This window comes from Tiliqua scincoides, chromosome 1 (genome assembly GCF_035046505.1).
Source record: "Tiliqua scincoides isolate rTilSci1 chromosome 1, rTilSci1.hap2, whole genome shotgun sequence".
In the NCBI taxonomy this organism is placed as follows: Eukaryota; Metazoa; Chordata; class Lepidosauria; order Squamata; family Scincidae; genus Tiliqua; species Tiliqua scincoides.
In genome coordinates this window covers 155,018,660-155,043,840 of record NC_089821.1, presented here as the reverse complement: position 1 = coordinate 155,043,840, position 25,181 = coordinate 155,018,660, and the positions used below count along the sequence as shown (strand labels likewise).

At 41.0% G+C, this 25,181-nt stretch overlaps 1 protein-coding gene across 8 annotated transcripts in view; it reads right to left on the bottom strand.

The window, feature by feature from the left end:
* Positions 1 to 10,300: 10,300 nt before the first annotated feature.
* Positions 10,301 to 25,181, bottom strand: part of PUM2 (pumilio RNA binding family member 2) — a 76,348-nt gene continuing 61,467 nt past the window's right edge. For 5 of the 8 annotated variants that reach the window (XM_066611742.1, XM_066611783.1, XM_066611768.1 and 2 more), the window contains 7 exons: positions 23,713 to 23,842; positions 20,720 to 20,854; positions 20,410 to 20,547; positions 16,526 to 16,651; positions 16,118 to 16,239; positions 14,084 to 14,276; positions 10,301 to 12,112 (listed from right to left, as the gene is read on the bottom strand). In XM_066611742.1, coding sequence (XP_066467839.1) covers positions 11,981 to 12,112; positions 14,084 to 14,276; positions 16,118 to 16,239; positions 16,526 to 16,651; positions 20,410 to 20,547; positions 20,720 to 20,854; positions 23,713 to 23,842 — 976 coding nt within the window. In that variant the 3' untranslated portion in view covers positions 10,301 to 11,980. The remainder of the gene's footprint in view (positions 12,113 to 14,083; positions 14,277 to 16,117; positions 16,240 to 16,525; positions 16,652 to 20,409; positions 20,548 to 20,719; positions 20,855 to 23,712; positions 23,843 to 25,181) is intronic. The other 3 variants (XM_066611759.1, XM_066611791.1, XM_066611800.1) reach the window with 1 other exon arrangement.

The following is a 25,181-nucleotide window of genomic DNA, read 5'->3' as shown; positions in this document are numbered from 1 at the left end:
AATACAGATATTCCAATGCAGTTTGTTTCATTGCATTCAGCATAAAATTACCTTTCCAATGATATATAACATGATGGTATTATTCATACATGCTGAGATTTTCACAATTTTGGTTACTAGTGTCAGGCTCAGCTTGTTGCCCCCCTAAAGCTTGATGCCCAGTGCAACTGCTACCCCCTGCACCCCCTTAGCTACGCCACTGGTAGGCAGCCCTGAAACGGACAGACCAATGGACTGACTTGGTGAAAGACAGCTTCCTATATTCCTCAGACTGCAGTAGATGCAACATCAAATTCTCTTTTTGCTGCTACAGTCTTCAAACACAGCAATTCTGCTGGAATTTGAACTACAAGGCATGCATTGCTGTTAACTTTAGCCATAAGCTCAGTTCTTGACCCATTGGTTAACCATTTCTGCCCACTATAGGATGCAGCAAATGCCCCATTGGCATGGTTGCATCAGTGCTGGAAAGTTAGGAATGACTGGGCCCCTAGTGTCCTTCCTGGGTGATGAATGCTACTTCTTAAGCTTTCTTTTATAGCAGCATGAACTTTTATAAAATGGATACCTTACTTTGGGACAAAGGTTCCCCAAAGTAGTGTATAATTTTCAAGAGAACAGCTTTAAAGGCCCTCACAAGATTAAAACACAGCACAGAACAAAAGTGCTTCACATACTAGAATTTCACAGTGAGCAAAAATCAAAAGTACTTGGTACAACAGTTTTTCAAATAAGTTGTCCATATGGGTATTTGATGGTCAGCCTATTTGGGGCTTTATACACTATAGTTAATTTTGTTAGATTGAGGGGGCTATCTTATACCCACTTGCCTAGGAGTAAGCCCCACTTAACACTTGGGAGTAGACATGCATAAGATTGCATTATAGGTGTCATATACTTTCTCTTTAAAAAGGTACCACAAGGATCTCCTCCCCCACTCCCCAGGGAAACCATATTCTGACTCCTGTTTTGTATTTGAACACTGCAGTGATGCTACAAACAGGCAAAACAATCTAATTTCTAGGTGTAAGCATATATATGTGTACACACCCACACACACCACTTTTCAACAGAATTTCACTGCTCAATGTTTAACCCAATTCTATAGGAAAGAACGTTACAAAAGCAGATCATTTTCCATACAAAGAGATGCAGAAAAAGATTACAAGATTTCTTCTTCAGAAGAAAACTAAAAGGGAATGAGTGTAGCATACACAATCCTAAGGGGAAAATAAATGGGCTTGAAAAGCAAACACTGGTTTGTCCTCCTTTGCATAGTGAAGATTTCAAACATCCATATTTCATAAAGCACAGTTGCTTTATGTAGTTTTCTGTCCTCAGAGACAACTAATGGTGTAGACTAAAGGCTAAGGGAATAGACACAATTTCCACTCTTCTTTTTACTCACCTGTTTCCAGATCTCCTGAAGTTTACCCAAAGGAAATGTATTACACTACACTGATATTCAAAGTTCCTTTAAGGAAGAACATTGTCCCAGCATCAGCACACTACAGGCAACCCCATGATTTAGGTTTAGGAAAGGAATAGCCAAAATGGCAAGAAAGTGAGCAGCATGCACAAGTACACCTTCTGCACTGCTATTAAGCTAAGTGATTGTAAATGTTTCATCACCTCAATAGGTTCTGTAATACAAAGCTCAAGGCCAGAATTTCCATCAGCGATTGTAATTCTCTACAGCCTGCAGACCTGACCAACCCAATGGAAGATTGTTCCTTGCTTCCACAAGCATAACTTCTTCACTCTAGGAAGGGTCTCTAACCTTGCAGGGGATGGACAGAGTGGATAGAGAGATGCTCTTTACACTCTCACATAACACCAGAACCAGGGGACATTCACTAAAATTGAGTGTTGGGAGAGTTAGGACAGACAAAAGAAAATATTTCTTTACTCAGTGTGTGGTTGGTCTGTGGAACTCCTTGCCACAGGATGTGGTGATGGCATCTGGCCTGGGCGCCTTTAAAAGGGGATTGGACAAGTTTCTGGAGGAAAAATCCATTATGGGGTACAAGCCATGATGTGTACGCGCAACCTCCTGATTTTAGAAATGGGCTATGTCAGAATGCCAATGCAAGGGACGACACCAGGATGAGGTCTCTTGTCATCTGGTGTGCTCCCTGAGGCATTTGGTGGGCCGCTGTGAGATACAGGAAGCTGGACTAGATGGGCCTATGGCCTGATCCGATGGGGCTGTTTTTATGTTCTTAACTGAGATACAGTACTTGCTCCTTCCTGAATACAGCAACAGCTTGAACCTTCACCAACCTTAGCTCTGAAGGATTTAAGAACCACATGCATGCAAGCCCCTTTTTCTCTACCAGTCCTCTGATACTCCAGGCAATAGACCCAACGCACATCTACTCTCCTCCATTTGGTCTCAAGCCCTGTAATCCATTACTCCACTCTCTGGTCTTTAGGCACACAAATATCCTTAAATCCATACATTGATTAGCATCTCAATCCTATTCAGAAGGGGCTGCAAGTAGAACATGCTTTCCACTGGCAGAAGCATCAGGATCCAAGTGGAAGTGCTTGGTTCCATCACACTCACCAACACCACCAACACTCACCAACACTCACCAAGGAACACTTGGTTCCTTGTTGTGGTGAGTGCAACAAGGAACCTAAGAACCAACATAGACCACCAACATAGTTGCTCTCGCTGGCTGTGAGTAAGCCACTTGCTGGTGACAGGAAAGACAGATAAGGGAATGAGTAGTAGGAGGAATTGGGCAAGGAGTGGGAGGAACAGGAGTGTTTCTGGGCAGAGAAGGGGGATGGGGCATGGAGAAGGTGGGAGGGGTTGGTTGGGTGGCAATGGTACATGCCAGACCTTATTGACTCTTTTGCAAACCCACCTGCCCCTTTTGGCTCCTTGGATGTACACCACCAAAATATGTGGCCCCAGGGCTTATATGGAGGTAAGTAAAATTTATTTTTACTTATCTACTGTTTGCCTGCTGGTTGCAACCCCCACTATTGGATGTGGTGTGTATGTTTTTGGTGCTGGTGGCAGGGGATAGGATTGCGCCATAGGGTGATCTCCATGCCCTTTACACCATGCAATTCACCTCTGCAGAGCTAGGGCAACATGGAGCGACTTGCCATTGCAGCACAAGAGTATAGCAAAGTTTATTGCAATTAGACCAGAGTCATCACATGCTACAATTCTCACACATGTACATGTTCAGCCCCATGACATTACTTCACGATTCTCAGCCAAATGTGCGACCACTTCTTTATTGAAAAGTCTGTGCTTGAATTAATATCCAAGATCTGTGTTTTAAATGAGGTGACCAAACAAACATAATTGCTTGGGGCTACTGTGATAACAATGAATGTGAACTGGCCCTGAAAATTTGTTTCAACAACTTATGGCTATTCTGCCTATTGGCAGCCCTTCTGCTTGGCTATTCTTCTAGTCTCTGTCAGATAAAACCCGAACTCTCTGACCCCTCCTGCTCACATGCAGCCTTAAGAAGTGCCCTGCTGGATCAGACCAAGGGCCCCATTTAGTCCAGCTTCCTGTATCTCACAGTGGCCCATCAATTGCCTCTGGGAGCAAGATACCTATATCCTTTTACCACTCCTTTGCATCCAGGGATAGCTTACCCTTAAAACCTGGAGATACCCTTAAAACTTGGAGTTTTAAAACCTGGAGATAGGTTAATCTTAAAACCTATAGTCATTATGACTTCTAATCTATGATGAACTTTTCATCCATAAATTTGTCCAATACCCTTTTAAAGGCATCTAGGCCAGGTGCCATCGCCATACCTGCATCAAGGAGTTCCACAGATTAAGCCATTTCTGCCCAACATTGCACATACGCAATGGGGTCTAAATGTGTACACCTGTGGGTCAGACAAAATGGGTTAATTATGCACTAGGTAAAGAAATATTTCCTTTTATCTGTTCCCACTCTCCTGCCAGTCACTTTTAAGGGATGTCCCCTGGTTATAGGGTTGTGCGAGAGGGAAAAGAACTTCCCTTTATTCATCCAGTGCATAGTTTTTTGTCTCAGTCATGTCCCTCCTGTTGTTGTAGCTTTTCCTAATAAGGGAGGTGCCATAGCCCACTAATCATTACGGTGCTCTCTTCTGCACCCTTTCTACTATATCCTTTTTGACATACAGCAGTAAGAACTGCACAAGACTTCAGAAGTGGAAGTGTACCATGGGTTTGTACAATTGCATAACATTCACCATTTTATTTTCAACCCCCTTTTTAATGGTCCCAAGCATGAAATTGACGTCTTTCACAGCCATTGCAAACTGGGTCAACACTCTCATCAAGATGTCCACTAACACCCCAAGATATCTCTTCTGGTCAGTCACAGACTGCTCAGAACCCGTGACATTTTGATTTCCTGACCAACTATGCATCACTTTACACTTACTTACATTGAAGCGCACCTCCCGTTTTGCCACCCATTCCCTGAGTGTGCCCAAGGCAGTTCTTTGGATTTTAGGCCCCACCCCTGGGGAAGCCCAACCCAAGGCCTACTGAAACATATGCTCTGAAGGGCACAAAAAAGAACAGAGAAGCAAAGTTCTGCCACCAAGGAAGACAGGAAGACTAACCCATGCCATTAGGGACAGATGATCACACCCATTGTCCTCTCCTTCCCATGAGTTCCTAAGGACCAGACTATCATCTGGATCAGTCCTAAGTGGTACAGGCATGCAATAGGAAAAAGTTGAAACTTCTTTTCCAGTAGCAGAAGCAGCCCTGGGCAGCTTGCCCATCAGGCTTCATATACATCTAAATTAGATTCCCATTTAAACAAAAACCCAAAGAGTAATATGCATGGGACCATATTAATATTAAAGGAGCACTGATTTTTAACCCAGATATCCCCCATCAAGAAAGCCCAGATTTTACGAAAGCAAATCTAGTTAATGTGAACCATGAAGTGTGTATTTTCTGAACAGGATTTAGTAACTTAATTCAGCTTTTAAAATGAGATCACCACCCACCTATTTGGGGTGATATACACTTTCCCAAAGAGAGGACTTGAGCCTTATCTCAATGTGGTTATAGAAATCTTCCTAAAATCCTGCTAAGGCTCAACAGGAGGGAGTACAGAAGTAGTGTGCATGATCCACAAAATGTTTTGCATATTTTGTTGACGTAGTCCTGCAAGGTTTTAAAGTCAGAAACCAAGGAGAAAGCCTGGTGCACACCACAGGCAAGCTATCATAGTCCCAAGAAAACAAATTGCTCTAGAGTAGGGGTGTCCAACCTTTTTGGCAGGAGGACCACAGTATCTCTGATATTGTGTCGGGGGCCAGGAAAAATAATTAATTTACATTTAAAATTTATTCAAATTCACATAAATTAATATATTAGAGATGGAACTTCATATAATGAAGGTCCCGCAATAGCTCAAGTCCTATAAAAGGTCTTGTGCAAAGCAAGGCCGGCCTTTCCTTTGCTGCCACTGCTGCTTCACAGACATGAAACAGCAAGCAGTAGAGGGAGCCCTCGGCCCACAGCTTGCATGAGAGGTCAGACAGTTGGCCATCACACTAAGAGACATTGTGTTGGGCCAACATGGACTCCAGCAAGTCTCCGGTGGGCCAGAGGCTCATTGGAGACTGGGGGCCCCCTGTGGGCTGGATTGGGGGTCCCCAAGGGCCACCAATGGCCCCTGAGCTGGGGTTTGGGCACCCCTGCTCTAGAGTACTCTTTTTCAGTCATAGACTCATCTTTAAGCCCAAACTGCAACATGGACACCTATTCCAGATTTTTAGCATGCAATTGTTTTTCTCTTGCTCTTTACAGTTACCAGTGCAAAAGACAAGACTCCTGTATTTAATAGTTGCATAGAAAACGGTATGTTGGCCACACATAGTGAAAAGCCACACCAGCCAAAAAATCTTGGTTCTACACTTAAAAGATAAAGGAACTCTGCCCTCCTACTGCATGTCTCAGTCCCTCCAAGAAAACTGCAGTGATGCTACTGGTGCTACCTAACCGTAGGTCAGGACATGACCCAGACTCAGCAGCTGAAGACCAATGACTTCCGATTGCTCATGTAGGATAGTGGCTAACAGAGCAAGCTGTAAATTGGAATGTGAACCTAATCTCTGCCATGAATTCACTAATCTTCAGGCAAGTTTCAGCCTCTGCCCTCTCACTGCAATGTAGGGATATTACTACTAATGTACAAAAACCCTGCAAGGATTACATAGGTCCATAGGATAATGAATAGCTCATGAATCGTTTTAGCAAGGCCTGCCAAGACTTTGGACTGACAATCAGCCTGAAGAAAACACAGGTCATGGTTCAGGATGTGGACTCACCTCCCTGCATTGTAATCTCTGCGCATGAGCTGGAAGTTGTCCATGACTTTGTGTACCTTGGCTCAACGATCTCCGACCCTCTCTTGATACCGAGCTAAACAAATGCATTGTTAAAGCAGCTACCACACTTTCCAGACTCACAAAGAAAGTATAGTCCAACAAGAAGCTGACGGAACATACCAAGATCCAGGTCTACAGAGCTTGCATCTTGAGTACACTTCTGTACTGCAGCGAGTCATCAACTCTTTGCTCACAACAGGAAAGGAAACTGAATACTTTCCACATGCGCTGCCTTCGACACATCCTCAGCATCACAAAGGCATCCTTGGCAGGACAAAGTTCCAAACACAGTCCTGGAATGAGCTGGAATCCCTAGCATGTATGCACTGCTGAAATAAACACCTGCGTTGGCTTGGTCATGTCGTGAGAATGGATGATGGCCAGATCCCAAAGGATCTCCTCTATGGAGAACTTGTACAGGGAAAGTGCCCTACAGGTAGACCACAGCTGCAATACAAGGATATTTGCAAGAGGGATCTGAAGGCCTTAGGAATGGACCTCAACAGGTGGGAAACCCTGGCCTCTGAGCGGCCCGCTTGGAGGCAGGCTGTGCAGCATGGCCTTTCCCAGTTTGAAGACACACTTGCCTAACAGTCTGAGGCAAAGAGGCAAAGAAGGAAGGCCAGTAACCAGGGAGACACACCAGGGACAGACTACATTTGCTCCCAGTGTGGAAGTGATTGTCACGCCTGAAAATGGCCTTTTCAGCCACACCAGATGCTGTCCCAGATCCACTTTTCAGAGCGCGATACCATAGTCTTCCGAGACTGAAGGATGCCAATGATAGGATAATACATGTGAAGCATTTTGCTTACTCAAAAAGTACTATGTCAATACTATGTATTCGGGTCTAGGCTGACATTTTCTACCATTTTCTACCAAATTCTGCCTTTATCTAAAATGAATTCTAAGGGAATACTGAAAAACCAGGCAGTGCTTTCTAAGAACTCCCACTGTAGTTCATCCAAAGGTTTTTTTTTCCTTTTGATTTTATTTCTAATAGCTAGGGACAGTCTAAAATGGTAACAAATGAAATTTGACACCACTATAACATGAAATTGGGCTTATAAAACAGTAAAACGCAATATCCTGCTCAGTTAATAAAATAACACAGACGTGTAACTATTAAAGTGGTTGCAGTGTCTGTGGATCATCCTCTGTGTTCTAAGCCCCAAACGTCCTCAAAGCTCTATTTCTTTAACTAGCTGTAGAGTCTTCTGAGCATGCTCAGAAACTGACAAGAAAAATGCATGGAGCCCTATCGAATGTGAAACAGCCACAGTGTGTGTTTACTCATGAATAGCAACCATACCTTAGTCCATTGGAAAAGGCAGGCCGAGAGGAATACAACCCCAACAAAATTGTTCTGATTCAATGAACACAGGCCCCCAAAAAACACTTGAGAAGGAAGTCCCTCCCTCCAAGCTGATAAATGTACTGAACCCTATGGAAAGTCAGACAGCTGCACAGTCGCATTTACTTGCAAGTAAATATGTTTAATGGTTCCTTGCAATATTGGTGCATTTTTTATCCTGCACTTTAAAACTAGTTTCCATAGCAATTCAATGCTATGCTCAATTCTGTTGGTTCAAGTTGCTATCTTCTCAATGTTTTAATTTGTGTTTGGCAGCATTAGGTTCATTATAGTTGCTCATACAAGTAGCATGCAAATCGTAAATGGCTCCTGTAAGTTTAATTCAAGTAGTTGACTATGTAGTTGTGCTCTTGTGTGTGTGTGTGTGTGTGTGTGTGTGTGTGAGATGTGTTTTAGACCTGTTTTACTCTTCCAGGTTGTTGATAGCCACAGACTTAAAACACATATATACCACTTATGTGACAGTGATTACACCTGATAAATGTGTTTTTATTCCAAATTAATATTTTTAATCAATTTTAAACATAACACCACTTTCAGCCCCCCATTTTTAGGATAACACCACCATCCATGAAAAAACCATTTTAGCAGAAATACAAGGGGACACCAAAGTCCCAAAAAGTTCTCACCTTCACCATGATCTGGACATGCCAGGGATCTGAAATTTCAAACAATTACAGATGGGGACCTTTATAATATGCATGCCAAGATTTGGCAACACAGGTCTTGTTAAATCAGATTTAGAACCATAGGAGTAGGAGAGGGTGTCATGCTAGACAAAATCAAGTATCAAGACATGATATGGTTCCTCCACCTTCAAGGGAAATTTGCATAAACAATCTATGAAAAGATGTCAGCTGTGTGTGTAGAGGAATGTCCATCATACGGGACTGTCAAACGATAGAAACAGGAATTCAAATGCAGAAATTCAAATGCAGTCAAATGCAGTCTACAGAAAGAAGGTTGTCCATTGACAACCATAGAACTAAATGCGGTGGCAAAGGTTGAGCAGCTGGTGCTTGAAGACAGACATGTGACTTAATTTCTTGGCTAAGGAGGTGGACATTAGTATGGGGGGGGTCAGTCTTCAACATATTGCATGACATTGTACACATGAGCAAAGTAGCTGCATGGCGGATTCACAGATTGCCGATGCTCTTCTAAAAACAGCAGCACATGGAATGTGCACAAAGTATTTTGGACCTGTACCACAAGAATGAGAACTTTAAATCAATTATGCCCTTACCCCAAGTAATGCTTGAGCCTGCCCAATGGGGCTACTCAGATCTGTACCAGCTCATTTGCTGGCATCAGTCTGAGCAGTCCAGTGTAGAACTTTCAGGCCTGGGAGGGAGGATATGGCGGAGACCTGCTCCGCCAATCCTGCTCCCCCTCCTGGGCCTGATCTCTGGTTCCACTCTCCCCCATTCCACCCTCCCACCTCCCCGCGCTTCACTCACCTCAGAGGGGGGATCTTTTGGAAGCAGTGTCAGCAGCGTGACACAGACCTCCTCACCAACACTGCTTGCCCTCCAGGTGTCACAAATGCGTTTTATGGCATATTTGTGATATCACTGGCCACTGCTGTGCCAGTGGAGACAGTGCTTACAAATGGACTGCCATTCATTTGGATACAAAGCCATATGAAGGATGCTTATCCAAAAAAGTTAAAATACTCTTAAAGTAGTCCTCGGGGCTACCAAAACAACAATTGGCAATTACATTCTACAGTTAATTAAACCCAGAAAGAAAATGCAGATACATCTCAGTGAAATATTACATTTCTGGTATGTATAGCTAGGTCTACAAAAGAAAGCTGAGCAAGTAGCAAGTCACTTTTTCATAGGAATAAAAAACTTAAGACCAAGTATGTTGCATAAAGTTATTAACACATTTTCACTGTGTTTTCTTTACAGTAAATTACAAGGGAATATATTACATTCTCCAATATGAACTAAGAGTAACCTTGATGCGGAACAGACCTAGACAGACTAGGTAAAGTGTTCCATAACCAATCTGTACCAGAGAAGTGGCTGAAGAAATATAGAGTATCATTATTGACCAAACCTAAAATACTTCCAATGTATTAAGAAATCAAAGCTCTCATTTTCTTACATATCTTCTGCACAAACGTGTTTAATAAAACTGATGGGGAAAATGTTGAACATAAGAACATAAGAACAGCCCCACTGGATCAGGCCATAGGGGCCATCTAGTCCAGCTTCCTGTATCTCACAGCGGCCCACCAAATGCCCCAGGGAGCACTTGGATAACGGAAGAGAACATACTTTCTTGAACATTGAAAGTCTTACGTATATTGTGTAAATGAGATGGTATGCTCTGCCTTCTCCCCAAGGCCTCTCTATAAAAGGCTTTCATGCAATATATAATTGTTACTACATCCAAGAGCTTCGAATTAAAGTGCCTACATTATTCCAACAAAATGAAGTGCCTACACGAAATACTGACTTAAACCAAATACAAAGCATTTTATATCTTTCAGAAACTAAATATACAAAGTAAGCTTTTTTCCAAAATATTTTCGTAGGCAAAGGATTAAAAAGGATTTTAATTATACACATATGGTCACAATTCTGCCTTAAAAAGGAAACTGGGAAATGTACATAAGGCCGCTTGTAAATGTACATCTTTCGACTGTTACAGTATCATGTTCAGAGAAAAAATTGACAGTATCATACATAATTGCTTTAGGATGAAACAAGCTGTTCAAAAATACAGTACTCTTCTGTACAAAAACAAACTGAGCCACACTAAGATGGAAGAAGCACTGGTTTGAATAATCGGTATTTCAGTCCATTAACTTCTCTTTATTCTTTATGTTTAAACTGATAAAGTTCCCAAAATGTTCATATTAACAGAATAGTTATGTTATAAACAAAAATGCTTCCCGTAATAGATAAAAGAAAGCTGGTTCATATTTCTGAAACCATATAAAGATAGAATTTTTTAAAAATCAGTCTTGATTTGCCAAAATAAATTTACATTATACAACACTATGTAAGGGCAAAAGGGACAGGGTATGAATATACACTAAAATGCAAATTTTCTTCCCAAAAGGGGTAAAACAAATTACATTTACAGCATGAAGGTTTACAAATGTACATCTGTACAACCAAGGTAAGCATCACTACTCGATTAGCAAGGCTTGAAAAACATTGAAAACGAGAAATTTGTTTACAAATGGTAAACTTACATCTATTACCTCTACCAATACAATGCTCATATTTATAAGGAAGCAAAAAGCTATCTGAATATTTAATCATGCTTTAGATGTTGAACTATCAAGTTTAAGTGGGCCCTTCTCCATTAAAACCACCTTCAGTCTCATCTACTATGAGAATACAAAGCATATGCTCAATACTTTCAGATCCTGCCTTTCCATTAAATATGCAAAGCAACATACACACACTTCTCTTAAGCCAACTGCCTGCCTACTGATTTGATACAGGTTTAACTCTTCCTAGACAGTACACTGCTATGAAGAAGTACCACCTTACTTTTATTCTCCTACTTTGCACATTAAATATTTAAGTACATACATTGTTTTTATACATTGCTAAAGAAAAGGGCACTGCGTTAAAAAAATTCCAAAGTGAAAGGTAGAAATTATTCTTCAATTCACATTTTATCATTTCTTACTGCTATCTTCAGGGCCCCAGATTGCTATTTGGATTATAAATTGTGAACCACCAAAATACAGAACTTAACTTTCTGAAACATGTTAAATAATAATTATGCAATTGCTCTATTTTCATCTGTTATAAAAAAATTCTGCACAAAGGGAAAAACAAAACTAATTCTATATACAACTATATAAACATGTTGTGCTATGGTGTTGGGCAGACCTACCAGATTGTAAGCCAGTATATTAAAAGAATACTGTACTTTTTCCCTTTAAAAACTATTTTATTCAGTGACTTTACAAGGTAAAAATTTACAAAATGTGAGAGCTATTCTGATAGTTACATCATTTACAGGCATTCTGTGCTTTGTAAGCCATGCAATCCGATAGGTCTCTGATAAGAAATGGCAATATGTTGCAATTTATTCCCCACAAATATACACATGAATAAAATTTTTACAAATGGATGAAGAGTCAATAAATAGATTTTTAAAAAATCACAACATTTTAGTTAAGTTGTGTGTTTTGATAATTCACAATGAAATGTATTGCCCAGATTGCTTCTTGAATGTGTTTTTAAAGCATTCCATTTGACGGCCCTCCGACTGGCCCAAGATCAGCATTGTTCTTCAGGTAATACTTCTCCAATTTTGCAAGGATATGTTTGCCATAGGTATATTTACGGAGGGTTGTAATATGGGGCCGAATCTGCAAAAAGAATAGCTATATTTTTATCAAAACATTCTTCAGAAACAGATTGTTTTCAGGTAAAAAAATTCAAACTGACCCCAACTAAGGATCAGGTTTAAACAAGATTATCTTCGACAATGAGAACAGTTCAAAATACATTTAAATAGGGCTATTTAGCCAAGGGTTTCCCTCCTCTCACTGGCTTTTCAGAATGATAGCTCCCTCTATACTTTTTTGAAAATCAGAAGAAGCCTCCTTCTTTCCATCTTTTGAAAAGGAAGAAACTATATAGAATTTGCTCAGGAGCCATTGCCTAATTGGGCTTAATCTTTCCTCCATGCCTCTTCTAGCAGGTAGGAATGAAAGCATAGATTTACCTAGCACTGCATGCACAGAACTGACAGAGGAAACTTCCCGAGTTTTATTGAGTGTCTGGTCCTGTACTTGAGTAGGGAGGCCTGTAGATGATTATATGCCACAAACGTGAGTAGAATGCCACATTCCTCAGTTCCTTTGGTTACTACCCTCTGGTTTAAAAGTTGTCCTACTTAAGAGTATCAATAGGTGGAGCCAGACCTGCAGTGGGGGCCATCATGTGGAGAGTGTCTACACAGATCGCCACTCAAAGAATTACAATCTAATCAACTGTCCTTCCCCCTTCATGGTCTTTCAGTGCATACCACCCGGTTTGTTCATTCAGTACATGGCCATCATATTGTCCACTAAAAGCTGTACTACCTGGCCCTTCGCAAAGAGAGCAGAACGGATTTTAGTGCTCTGATGATGGGTAAAGTTCATAGAGTGTCATTAAAAAAAGTGGGTCCAGGTGCTAAAAGTTTGGGCAACATTGTTGTAAAAGAACTGTGTAGCAAACACACAACACACAAACCCCAGTAAAAATCATGAGGGAAAGACTCTGAGAACTCTTGCTTGTAGATTATTAAAACACACAAAGATCAAGATGGGAAATCTAGCTGCAGAATAAATGGAGAAGGTATAAAAACCTAACTGATGTACCCCCGTAAAAAAAGCCCCCAAAAATCTGGGGATAGGAATTAAAAGAGCAATCTATTGCATTGTGGAAGTGTGTTGTGACAGAAGTGTCGGGTTAATGTTTTCAGAGTTAGAAGAAATGTTATATTACATACTGAGAAATCCCACATTGTCACCAAATTACAAAGTGGGTAATATTCTAAAAATAGATACACCACACTTATTTGCAGCAAGACTGATAATAGCCAAATACTGAAACAGTTCCAATACTCCTTGAAATAAGCAGAAAGGTAGGAAGTGAAAGTAGTAGGTAGTTTTAAACTCCTCACCGGCTTGAATCCTATTTAATGCAAATGGATTTGTGCACATAAAACATTGTTTTTCTACTGTGAATGTCCAGCTGCAGCCCAGTGTCTTCATCCCCAAAGCTGTTCCTCAAGTCTTATTTTGGGGGGGGGGGGGAGCTTCGGGAACAGCATGAGATGTAGCACTGGAGGCTTCAGAAAAGACATGAATGAAAAAAATGTACCCTCTCCCTTTGTGTGAGCAAAAGTGCCTTCTGTTTGCACAAGAGCATATATCTACCCAATGTATTAAGTTTTCTGAAGGCGTTACCTTGTAAAAGACTACTCTTTATATGTACGTTTTGAAACAGAAGATGCAATTCATATATTATATGGTTGACTCTTTCCCGCAACGTGTGAGAGTTTTCTTTAGTTTAAATGTTATTGAACTGCAGGTCTATTATTATTGAATGATAATGTTTTATAATTTACGTTAACAGCAGAAAATGTTTTCACAATTTTGAACAAAACTGAAACTCCTATTCTACACTGGGAATAAGCTACTTACAAATACTTAAAATGCAGAATAGGGGGCATATGTGGTGGGTGAGGAAAGATAGTCATACAGCAACATCAAGAGTCCAAAAATGAGAATAAGAAAAACTAAAAGATGACAAGTTTTTCAAACTCTAAAGCAGATGTGTACAATTACCTTATGCATTATAATCTTACGCTGAGCAGGTTCAGCCATGTCAATCATCTTCTGAACAACATAATTTGCATACTGATCCTTCATCATGGTGTATAAGGCACTGTGAGGACCATCGTTCTGGCAACAAACCTCATCAATAAGCAAAGCTCTTTCAGCACGAGATGCGTGAGTTACACATTTTTCTACCACATTACTGAAAAATAAGATAAGTTTAGTCAACGCAGAAATAAACTGGTTCAGTCTAAAGGAAGTTCACAACCTGCAGTGACATACATGGAAGCCACTTACCTTCACAAGCGGTACACTAAAATATTAGCACACTGTGCTAAACTTAGTTCTGGTGGGCTTCCTTGTACATTAACCCTTGCAATGCAAGAGCTACTATAGAAAAACATCTTCCTACACTAAGTGGAACATCAAAAGCCCCAGGTTATGTGAGAAGAGGCCTCTTCCCATGCAAGTGTTACCCAATTCTAGAAAAAGTTGAAGTTACTCTTAGAAGGAATTGCATGGGTTTCTCCCAAGACTCTCAAGGCCTCTCTCAATTACCTGAACAGTACACCAAAGAGCTACAGCCACTCCCATACCATGAAGGTAAGAAAAGGGATCCTCAGTGGTTCTCAAACTTTTTAGCACTGGGACGCCCTTATTATAATGACAATCTGTTGGGACTCATTGGCAGTCATGTCATTAATCTAGAAGTTATGTCATTGCCGGAAGTGACATCAAGCAGGAAATTTTTTAGTAATCCTAGGCTGCAATCCTATCCACACTTACCAAGGAGTAAGCCACATTGACTATCATTGCTAAAAGTATATACATAAGAGCCTGTTAAAGTACAGATTTGTAACATTTCCCCAAATGCAGTCACATACTATGATAGTATCAAGTCTGATATATAAAAAATAAAATATTGAAATGAATGGGGTCCCACCTGAAATTAGCTCACGACCCACCTAGTGGGTCCTGACCCACAGTTTGAGAAACACTGCTGTAAGTTTTTCAACAAATCTGAAGGTCAAACTATGTGATAGGAGCTCACTGCTTCAGCAGGGAAGCTCGCAGAGGGGGCTGCGAGTCTCCAGGACCCCCCGGGAGGCTTCACAACACCCCCCTCCCCCGTATGTTAACATGTCCCTGGGTCCCTGCAGTGCCACAATTACTGTGGTACCATCAGAGCACACATTCCTAAGCCACTCCCCTTAAGGGGGAATGGCTCACTTCCAGCTCCCATGGTGGGTCATGACCCACCACTTTGGAACTGCTGCTATAATGTTTGAAGACAAAATGCACTATCCCAACACACGTGGGGATACTATTACGTATTAAGAATACTTATATACTACTTTTCAATAGGAGCAGTTCACAGTGGTTCACATAGTAAAATAAATCAATTGGCTGCAACTCCCTGGAGTGTGCCCTCTGCATGTTGGAAACATGTCGTCCTTTGGGTTGATGGGTTGTATTCTAACCCTGTGAAGAGAGCAGCACCATTGTCAAATTTCTTCCATTCATGAAGAGAGAAGACTCCTTTCCATGCAAGGAGTCTTCCCATAAGTGAAAAGTGGTCCTTGCATGACCACAACTTCCTTTCTAAGAGCAGAAGGAGCTTCCAAAGACAGAGTTGCACTCTGCACAAAGTTAGGATGCAATCGCAGTGGGCACCTGCCAAATAGTAATGTTTCACAGGGTGTCATATCAAGTGTGAAGCAGCTCTTAGGGAAATCATTTGTGTACTGCAAGAGCAACACCTTAGTACTCAAAGCACTCCCGATTATTTCATATACAGTAAACAGACTTGGAAAGCTAAAAAGCAAACAGAATAATCATTCATTGACCAGCACATAACTGGATCTAGAGAAGTACAAATGGAACTTTCCTGTCTTCCCCCATTCCGCTATAGCACTTTGTGTTTCCTGAAGGCTACACCAGAGAGGTGGGAGACCCTGCAAAAATATGGCTGTGAGCAAGGGGATTGCAGCAGGAGGGAAGGGCTCCATATCTTAGTCCAAGTAAAAATTGCATGAACTATACCTGGCAAATTTATGCTGACTTAGAGTTAAAACCTTTCCTCTGATTTCAGAAACAATTTTACTCTTGTCTTCAGGACGACCATGTTCCAGCACGTGTTGGATAACGTAGTTTCCATATTGATCCTGAAAGTAACATAGTTAAATTGTCTTCAACTGCTTAAACATTTTTAGAAACACTCAATTAGCTAAGATAAAAAGGAGACCATTTGTGTTTCCAAGTTCTAGTAATTAATGTATTTTAAAAGTCACAACATATTATGTGAGATGTGAATAAAGAGCCAAAATCTAATAAAAGGTAAGCATGATTCTTCTTTAGAATGTAGTTCTAATTATCAATAATTGCAAATATTAGTAAATACTGTTTTTCAATTTAGTTTATGGCCATCAAAATACATCAGTGTACACCAACCTGTACAAGCTGTTCTGTGTGTTGATGCAATTCTTCTAAAATAGGCAAAGTTTGTTCAGCAGTGCAGTGCTCTAAAATACGCTGAATTACTCTGCAGCCATAAGGATGAGTTGAAAGCACAAATACCTTAAAACAACAGGATTACAGTTAATACTTCCTTATACATGTTCTGTTCCATATCAAACTCCTTTACAGCCAAGGTCTTCAAAACAAGAAATTCCAACCCTTAATTACAACAAGTTAAAAGAGCTTGGCTGTTGGAGAGCTAAAAGTGTTGGAGATAGGTACAGGAGAGTGAACAAGTGACTTTTGCTTTCTGTCTTTGAATCTGCTGTTCAGTATCTGACACAGGAACTCAGGTACTTCCCCTACTGTGAGGTGAATTCTTGTGCATATTGCATCCAACTATCTCTCTGTGGAGGAAGATGTTGAACCCTGAGTAGCATATAAACAGAAACTCTCTTGTTGTCCCACTGAACATTGTAATGTCTGAAGCTGTTCCTAAAATAAAAAGTGGTGAAGAAAATAGCTATAACTAGAACTAACATTCCTAACCTAAGCTGCCCATTGCATCAGAACTGCCATGGCATCCTGTGTGTAATAGGGCAGCTGCCACCAGCTCTTCAGGGGAAAACAAAAGTCCCCTTCCCCGAATAAGGGAAGTAGCCCCACAAAGGGGCTACTTGATTCTGTGGCAGACCTTTGGTTGCTATAGACTTAAGAGCCCCCATGTCAGGATGTGCAGCCCAACATGGAGCTCAGGTTCCAGTGGAACCGAGCTTCAAACTTTTTTGTTCCACAATCCCAATATATACATAAATAAAATATGAGCACACCAATACAATACAACACTCAGCACTAATAAAACAATAAAGCAATAACTCCTAACTCTATCACTCACCAAAGTCTTAGATTCCCAAAGTCCAGTCTGACCCATCTTGCTGCAGTCATGTTGGGTCCCTCTTGCCAGAATGGTCAAAGCTCAGGCCCCCTTAGCCAGAGACAAAGCTAGAACAAAGAAAACTCTTCCCCTCACCTTTATAGGTCTCCTGACCCATCCACCAATCAGAACTCGGTTCAAGCCGATCATTCTAGGGGTGAACGTGCCACAAGCCTTCTTACTCATGGTGGAATCCCCCCTCCCAACCCGAGAAGTTCACAGCTGTACCCTGTTGTTAAATCAAGTTGGCCTTGGAGCCCACTTGGTAGTTTGGTACAGTATCTGAGGGCCCTGTGAAGCAGCTTCCTCCATAGTTCTCCCAGACCTGGTATGCACTAATTAGAAGTTGGTTACAGCTGGGGCCTTGTACTTGGGCCTAATGACATGGCTACGAGCAGCAACTTTCCTTGTTCAGATGTTATCTGGTTGTTGATATTCACTTTTCTGTCACACCACCCCTGTCACCACCCACTCCCCAAACCCATAATGGCCTCCCAAGACTGTTAACTGTAACCAAATATTCTTATTAGAGAGAGCAGAAAAAGTTACCATGAAGCCTTGCGCTAATGAAAATCATTTTAGCACAACTGCTTAGAAGCCGAGTAGGACTGGGACACAATCTCATGTACCAACAGGTTTCCCCCTTTACCTGGTGATGCATTAGTCCAGCAGTCTTCAACCTTTTTCATTCCCACAAGTTGGTGTGACCCACAACTGAGGCTTTGTGACCCCACTGGGGTCCCGACCCCAAGGTTGAGGGACACTGCTATATACCATGACCAGATATACTACACATTCCAGGCTGTCCCTTAAGAGGATTCCGGTATCTTGATACTACTGACAGCCAGACCCAATGGCTACAAGCAATAGAGTGGCTCCTCCATCTGTCTTGCCTCCCTCCCTTCCATACTTAGTGGCAGTAACTAACTTTTCTGGACTGGAAGGGCAGCTGAATGAGAGCTTGATGCAAAAGTACTCTCAAGCTATGACCTTCCTATTTCAGGAGAGTGCAACTCCATCAAAAAGAGGTCACTCTCTCATCTCCAGTTATTAGATTCCCTCAACCAACTGTACTTCTATCTTAGCTGGTTTACATTTTAGTATGTTACCTCTCAACCTACTTCAAAACCTCCCCCAGACACCACTTTGGTACTTCTGCTGCTTCTCCCAAGTCAGACTATGGAAATGACACTGCTGGGTGCCACTACATCCAGACAACACCCAAGTCCACACTTCTAGATGACTAACATTTTACATGAAACGTCTGGGTAACAAGATAGAAATCTGCAGTACCTCACAGCCCAAAGGCCAAGGGATGGAGCAACGGTACTCCAGTATCACCATTCCTCTTTCTCCAGGAAGGAGCAGAACCACTGCAAAATTGAGCCCTTAAGCCTATGAGTCACCTTACAAACCTTCTGAATACAGGTAGTTATAAACACTCTGAGTAGAAGGCTATACATGGCAGCCTGTATATTCATGGACCATAATTTAATTTGATTCCACCTGCTCTTGGTGTGAGCAAGAAGTGTCTTGGCTGCCCTCCATGTGAGAGATGGAGCTGCTTGTCAGCCTGCGTGGGAGAACTGGAGGCCAGAAGTGAGACCAAACCAGAAAGATCCATTCTGAAATGTTGTCGGTTCTTGAAAGAACCTCTATGATTGTAAAAATCCCCTTGAGGGATTTAGATATGCCTAATAATAATAATAATAATAATAATAATAATAATAATAATAATAATAATAATAATAATAATAATAAATAATTTAAGACATCTTCAGCCTGATTTTTTTTGGCCCACACAAGTCCACAAAGGAGCTTACAAGAAACAAAATATCCCAGTTTAAAAACCAGGAACTAGTAGGTAGACAAAACCATAATTCAGATTCCAAATACCATCTGAAACAAAACTGTCTTTGCCTGATGTCTAAAAAGTAAGACAAGCTTCTTCGGAGAGCAAGTTCCATATCTTCAGTAATGCAACTGAACATTGCCTTACTTTCTGAGGAGGTAAGGATATGTAGTGATCTCTGATAAACCATGACCAGCTAAATCAGTGATTTTCAACCTTTTTCATCTCCTGGCACACTGACAAGGCACTAAAATGGTCAAGGCACACCATCAGCTTTTTGACAATTGACAAGGCACACTGTGCTGTCAATAGGGGCTCACAACCTTCAATGGTCCTATCGATAAATGACCCTCTTCCAAATTCCCGCAGCACACCAGTGTGCCAAGGCACAGTGGTTCAAAATGGCTGAGCTAAATAAATCCTTCCCAGTTTCTACAAATACTTTAATCCTCATCACATCAAGGAGAAATAAACTATTGGAGATGACTCAAGGTTTTCAGACTGCCTTCCTAGCAGTACTGGGGAGAACAGTTACTGTTTCTAGTGGGACGGCACTACTGTACATAATGATACTGGAGAGGAAAACCATATTTCAATTGCCATCTCTCCATTAAAATATTTTATTATACATTTTCCTCTAGCTCTCCTCCCCCCCCCCCCACCTTTTAAAAGTGAAGTAACTGTTGCTTCTGAGGAGAGGTACACCAATAGTACTGCTAAATGAAGAAGGGGAAGATCCTACTTTGCTTCTTCACACTACCATCAGGAAGCATCATATTTATAGCTGGTTGCTGCTGATATCTAAATGGCTCTCTCAGCTAAATATGTGTGTGTGTGCTATACCACTCAGATGAGTACAATAAAAAGAAAAACCTTCTGGACAAGTGGAGGGGGGTAAGTCAGGCACTTCCTCCACTTGCCTCAATTTTTAAATCAAAAAGTCCTGCACAAAAGCACCTTGTGTAACCTGAACAAAACGGTACCACACAAGTTTGTATTTGTAGTAATATGTTGGCAATCATTATATGAACATTTTCAATTTTGGAGCACAACATTCATGCAGACAAAAGAAGCAAATGAAAACCAAATTACCTGTCCTTTGAAAGCATCAATAATGAACTGGAGTGACTGTGGTTGAACACATTCAATACACTTTTGTACCACATGGTTTCCATTTTGATCCTTCACACATTTCAGGACGTGACCATCTAGTTCTTTCACCATTTCATTCTAAAAAAAGATATAATTTGGCATTACCAAATTATTCTCACTAATGTTTTTCCCCAGAAGGGTGCATTTTTAAATTAAGCTTCTACATTAACCCCATCTAGACTAAATAAGGCAAAACGAAAGCTTCTGGTTATATTTTCATATAGGATATATAAATATTGTTCTAACTTACAATTACCTGCTGGTCAGGTGAGATAGACTCTAGTGCTTTCTGAATGACACGGCAACCATACATCTGTAGAGCTAATGGGAGAACATGCCCACGAATACGCGTTGCGAGTGCTAACTTCTGGTCAATGCTTCCAAACTACAAGAAAAGTGAAGATTTACTCAGGAAGTTATCATCCTAGTTTTCTTTGAGAAAAAAGCAGAACTCAAAAATTTCAATGTAACATAAAAATAATGGCAGGAGTCTAAAACACACCCAAACAGAAGCTGAAAAACCTATTTGCTAAAAGAAACTAAGAGATAGTAAAAGGAGAAATCCAGTCAGGTAATCCTGAAAGCCTGCCTAAAATTCTAGGTTTTAACGAGATGATGAAATGAGCTGAGGAATGGGGCCACGCAGGTTTTCCTAGGAAAGTAATTGCTGCCAGAAATGAAAAAGTTTCTCAGCAGTTCCTAGCACCACCTTCTGGGCCCTGCTCCCCAAAAAACTGTTCTGCCCAAAATACTCCTAGAACACAACTCAACTGACAGTCGTTTATGATTAAAAATAGGCTAATTGCTAGCACACTGAATGAAATCTTGTTTGAAAAAAATGACAATGTGAAAACACACAAGATGTTCATCAGTAGCTTAAAAAGCAATTTATAGCCAATTAAATCAACTGCATATTCACACAACCCTATTAGAACCTTTACATTGATGGAAACCCATGTTATCAGTGCATACGCAGTGGCATCATATACCCAAGACATATTCATAATAGAGGTGTTTCCCTCTCTAAGAACCACATTTTACTTACAATAGGAATTTTTCATATACCTGGAGAAATTCCCAACAGAGAATGGGAACAAAAAGATTAACTACAACCTTTCGGATGCACTCTATATGCAGAAACTCCTTGTAACCGACAGTGCAAGTCTTGCAACCTTCTTCCATTTTGTGTGCCTGTCAGTCATCTTCTGTGTGTCGCCTAGTCCCTGGGAACTGACTAAGCTGTTCCCATGAGAAGCGGGACTCAAGACCTTAGCAGCTGTGCCTATCTGATGTTATGAGAATGGGGTGATAAGATACGTGTCTACTCCAAAGCCCCAGGTTATGTTTAGTCTTCACGTTGGTCAACTTAGATGCACCTGCCTGATAACTCTTCTCCCAAATGGTGGGGTCATCTCCTGCTTGTATCAGCCTGGCCAATTATCTACTACACCTACTTGATGTCTTTTAATATGAGAAACCAGGCAATAATCATATATACATCATTTTGTTAGCAGTCTATTTCTCGCCAAGTAGCATAGATTTCCTGATAAACCATGGGGTCATCTTGAAATGACAGCCACATGTATGTCTGATTCTTGGAACTACTGTAAGATTATGCCTGGAGATGCATCTGGATGCCTGGAGGTGTTTCTGTAAGATAATGCTTTTGTATTTTAGACAAATAAAGCTCTTTCATGACAGGCTTGAACTAAACTTCTTTCTTCCTTAGATCTGGTATCAGTGGTTTCCTTTATTAATGGATCCAAGGGGACTCCCCACACTCTCCTGCACCCACTGAAGCACCTCTGTTTTACTGTAGTAGCACTAGCAGCACAAGTTTTTCTTGCTTAACATTCTTGCTTAACTGAAAAACCAAATGTGCAGGTAACCAGCCTGCACACTAGAGGGTGACTTAACTGAACAGGAAGCAGGACAGTTTAACTTCTCTTTAGCATGCAGCCTAGTTGGCTGAATGTTTGGTTCTTCAGTTAAACAAGACTCTTAAGAAAAAACCATGCTGCAAGTACTACTATAAAAAAAACAAAGGAACCATGGGGAGGGCTCCTACTGATATTGGGTTCCCTGTATCCATAGTTTCCATATCTACAGGGGGAGGGACTGAAACCCTCTGATATGGGGGGAGATGCCTGTACTTCTATATTTGGTGTTTTATGAGTAGGATGTTGAATCGGTTTAAGTGAAAACTACGTTGAACAGCTTGAAGATACTTTGCTTTAGATGCGTCTTGTGCCAAAATCAAACTAAACTCATACACTATTGAACAATCTGTGTAGCACTGTACTCCTGCATTAAGCTCTTGTAGGTAAGCTATGCTCTCCAAACCTTTTAAGAGTGGAAAACGTACTAGATAGTCAAAAGGAATTGTGAGACAGTGCTAAGATTGTTTTATTAATAGTAATAAAAGCATATAATTTTAACATTACCCATCCTAAAGCCTGGCTCTGCTAACTGTCCTACCAAGTGCCTTCAAGGTGCTCTTATTTATTAGGGGAAAAGGAACAGGCCCTGTTCACTCCAGCAGAATGTTTCCAGTAAGTACTTGCTGGGGTCTCTTACACGGAGCCATCTTATTTATGCCGCTATGGGAATCTCTGTTTAAAATATTTATACGCCATTTTCAGCAACCACCAACAAGACAGTTCAGAGGGGACAGTCTAAACTCAAGGACATGATCTATCCATGGTTAGATATATTCACATCCCACTGATTACAATGAAAACATTAGGCAAATGCTCAACCTGTGCACTGAAATCAATGGAAATGGTTTCTGGAAAAAAAACAGCAGTGCCATTGTAGCACCTCTGGAGGCCTTTCAGAGGCCCACAAAAGGCTTCTGCGGGCCTCAGAAAGGTTCCTGGACACGAACAGAGAACATCTCTGGGACATGAGGTTCAGCTTGCATTGCGGGTTTGGAATCCATGTTTAATTAAAAGCCTGGGTCCCAAATCCTCACATACGGAGGTGGGTCCTTTAATTACAAATATACAAACCCATAGTAACTTTGAATGAAAGTGATGTTAAAAGCCTTCAGTCTAACAAATGTAGGTTTTAGGAATGGATAGTGTCTAAGGCTGCAAACCTATACACACTTACATGGAAGTAAGACCCATTTAATAGGACTTCTGAATAGATATGCATAGGATTGATTGCACTGTAAATTTCCTTCCAATTTGGATGAATTTAGATGTTTTCAAAATGACAGTCACCTTTACACATGCTTACCTCAAAGAACTTCTGTATTACATAGTTTCCAAACACATCCGTCATTAATTGATATGCTGCTTGCAGAATCTCACTAAATACCATTTGGCGCTCAGCTGGTGTAGCTCTTTCTAGTTTCTGCTGTATAAACCTGTAAGCATCAGAAATGGACATGCCATTATAACAGTCACCATCTCAAGTCCTTTAAGATCTCTACAGGTATGGATCTTCACAATATGGCACTAAAATAAAAGCCGAAAAGCCAAAAGTCACTTTTTAATTATTATTAACAGTATCTATATACCGCTTTTCAACTAAAAGTTCACAAAGCAGTTTACAGAGAAAAATCAAATAACTAAATGGTTCCCTGTCCCAAAAGGGCTCACAATCTAAAAAGATGCAAAAGAATACCAGCAGACAGCCACTAGAACAGACAGTGCTGGGGTGAGGTGGGCCAGTTACTCTCCCCCTGCTAAAAAAAGGAGCACCCACTTGAAAAAGTGCCTCTTACCCAGTTAGCAGGGGTTTTTAAAATTTTAGTTGAAGCAATAAATAACAAGATGTTTCTGGCCAGCCCTAAAATAACATATGTTATACATTAAGGTTTCCATTAGAGGTTAGAATTTTAAAAATCTTTTCTTATACCTTCATAGGTTTTAACTCAGCTTCATATAAATTTTCAGAAATGTTCAAAGACTGATTGCACAAGTTCCAATATAACAACTTCAGTGGGATGAAATCGGTATAAATGATTGGCCTGAAACATACTGCTGGTAAGTTTCATTTCACATTGCCTCTCTTTAAAGGCACATCCAAAGCCCACACCCAATTTCTCACTGAGAACCTGGAAGTACAGTACTGTCCAAATGATCAATCAAAAGTACCCCTTCAGCCAGGGGTCCACAAATGTGAACTTGGCCTACAAGCCAAGCATTGATTCAAACACACATCTGTACCCAACAGCACTTCAAATATCCATCCAAGCATTCTACATGCGCACTCTACTCTAGGGGTGCCTAAACCCCGGCCCAGCAGTCACTTTTGGCCCTTAGGGAGTCCCAATCCAACCTGTGGGGAGCCTCTAGTCTCCAATGAGCCTCTGGCCCTCTGGAGACTTGCTGGAGCCCATGCTGGCCTGACACAACTGCTCTCAGCGTGAGAGCGACTGTTTGACCTCTCCCATGAGTTGTGGGACGAGGGCTCCCTCCACTGCTTGCTGTTTCATGTCTGTGATGTAGCAGCGGCAGTGAAGGAAAGGCCAGTCTTGCTTTGTGGAGGGCTTTTTATAGAACTATTGCAAGATCTTCTTTCATTAAGTTCTATCTCTAATACATTTATGTAAATTTATTCAAATTGAAATGTAAATTAATTCTTTTTTCCCCGGGCCCCCAACACAGTGTCAGAGAGATGATGTGGCCCTCCTGCCAAAAAGTTTGGACACCCCTGCTCTACTCCCACATTTCAAATGCCCTGCCTCCCCAAATACTCCT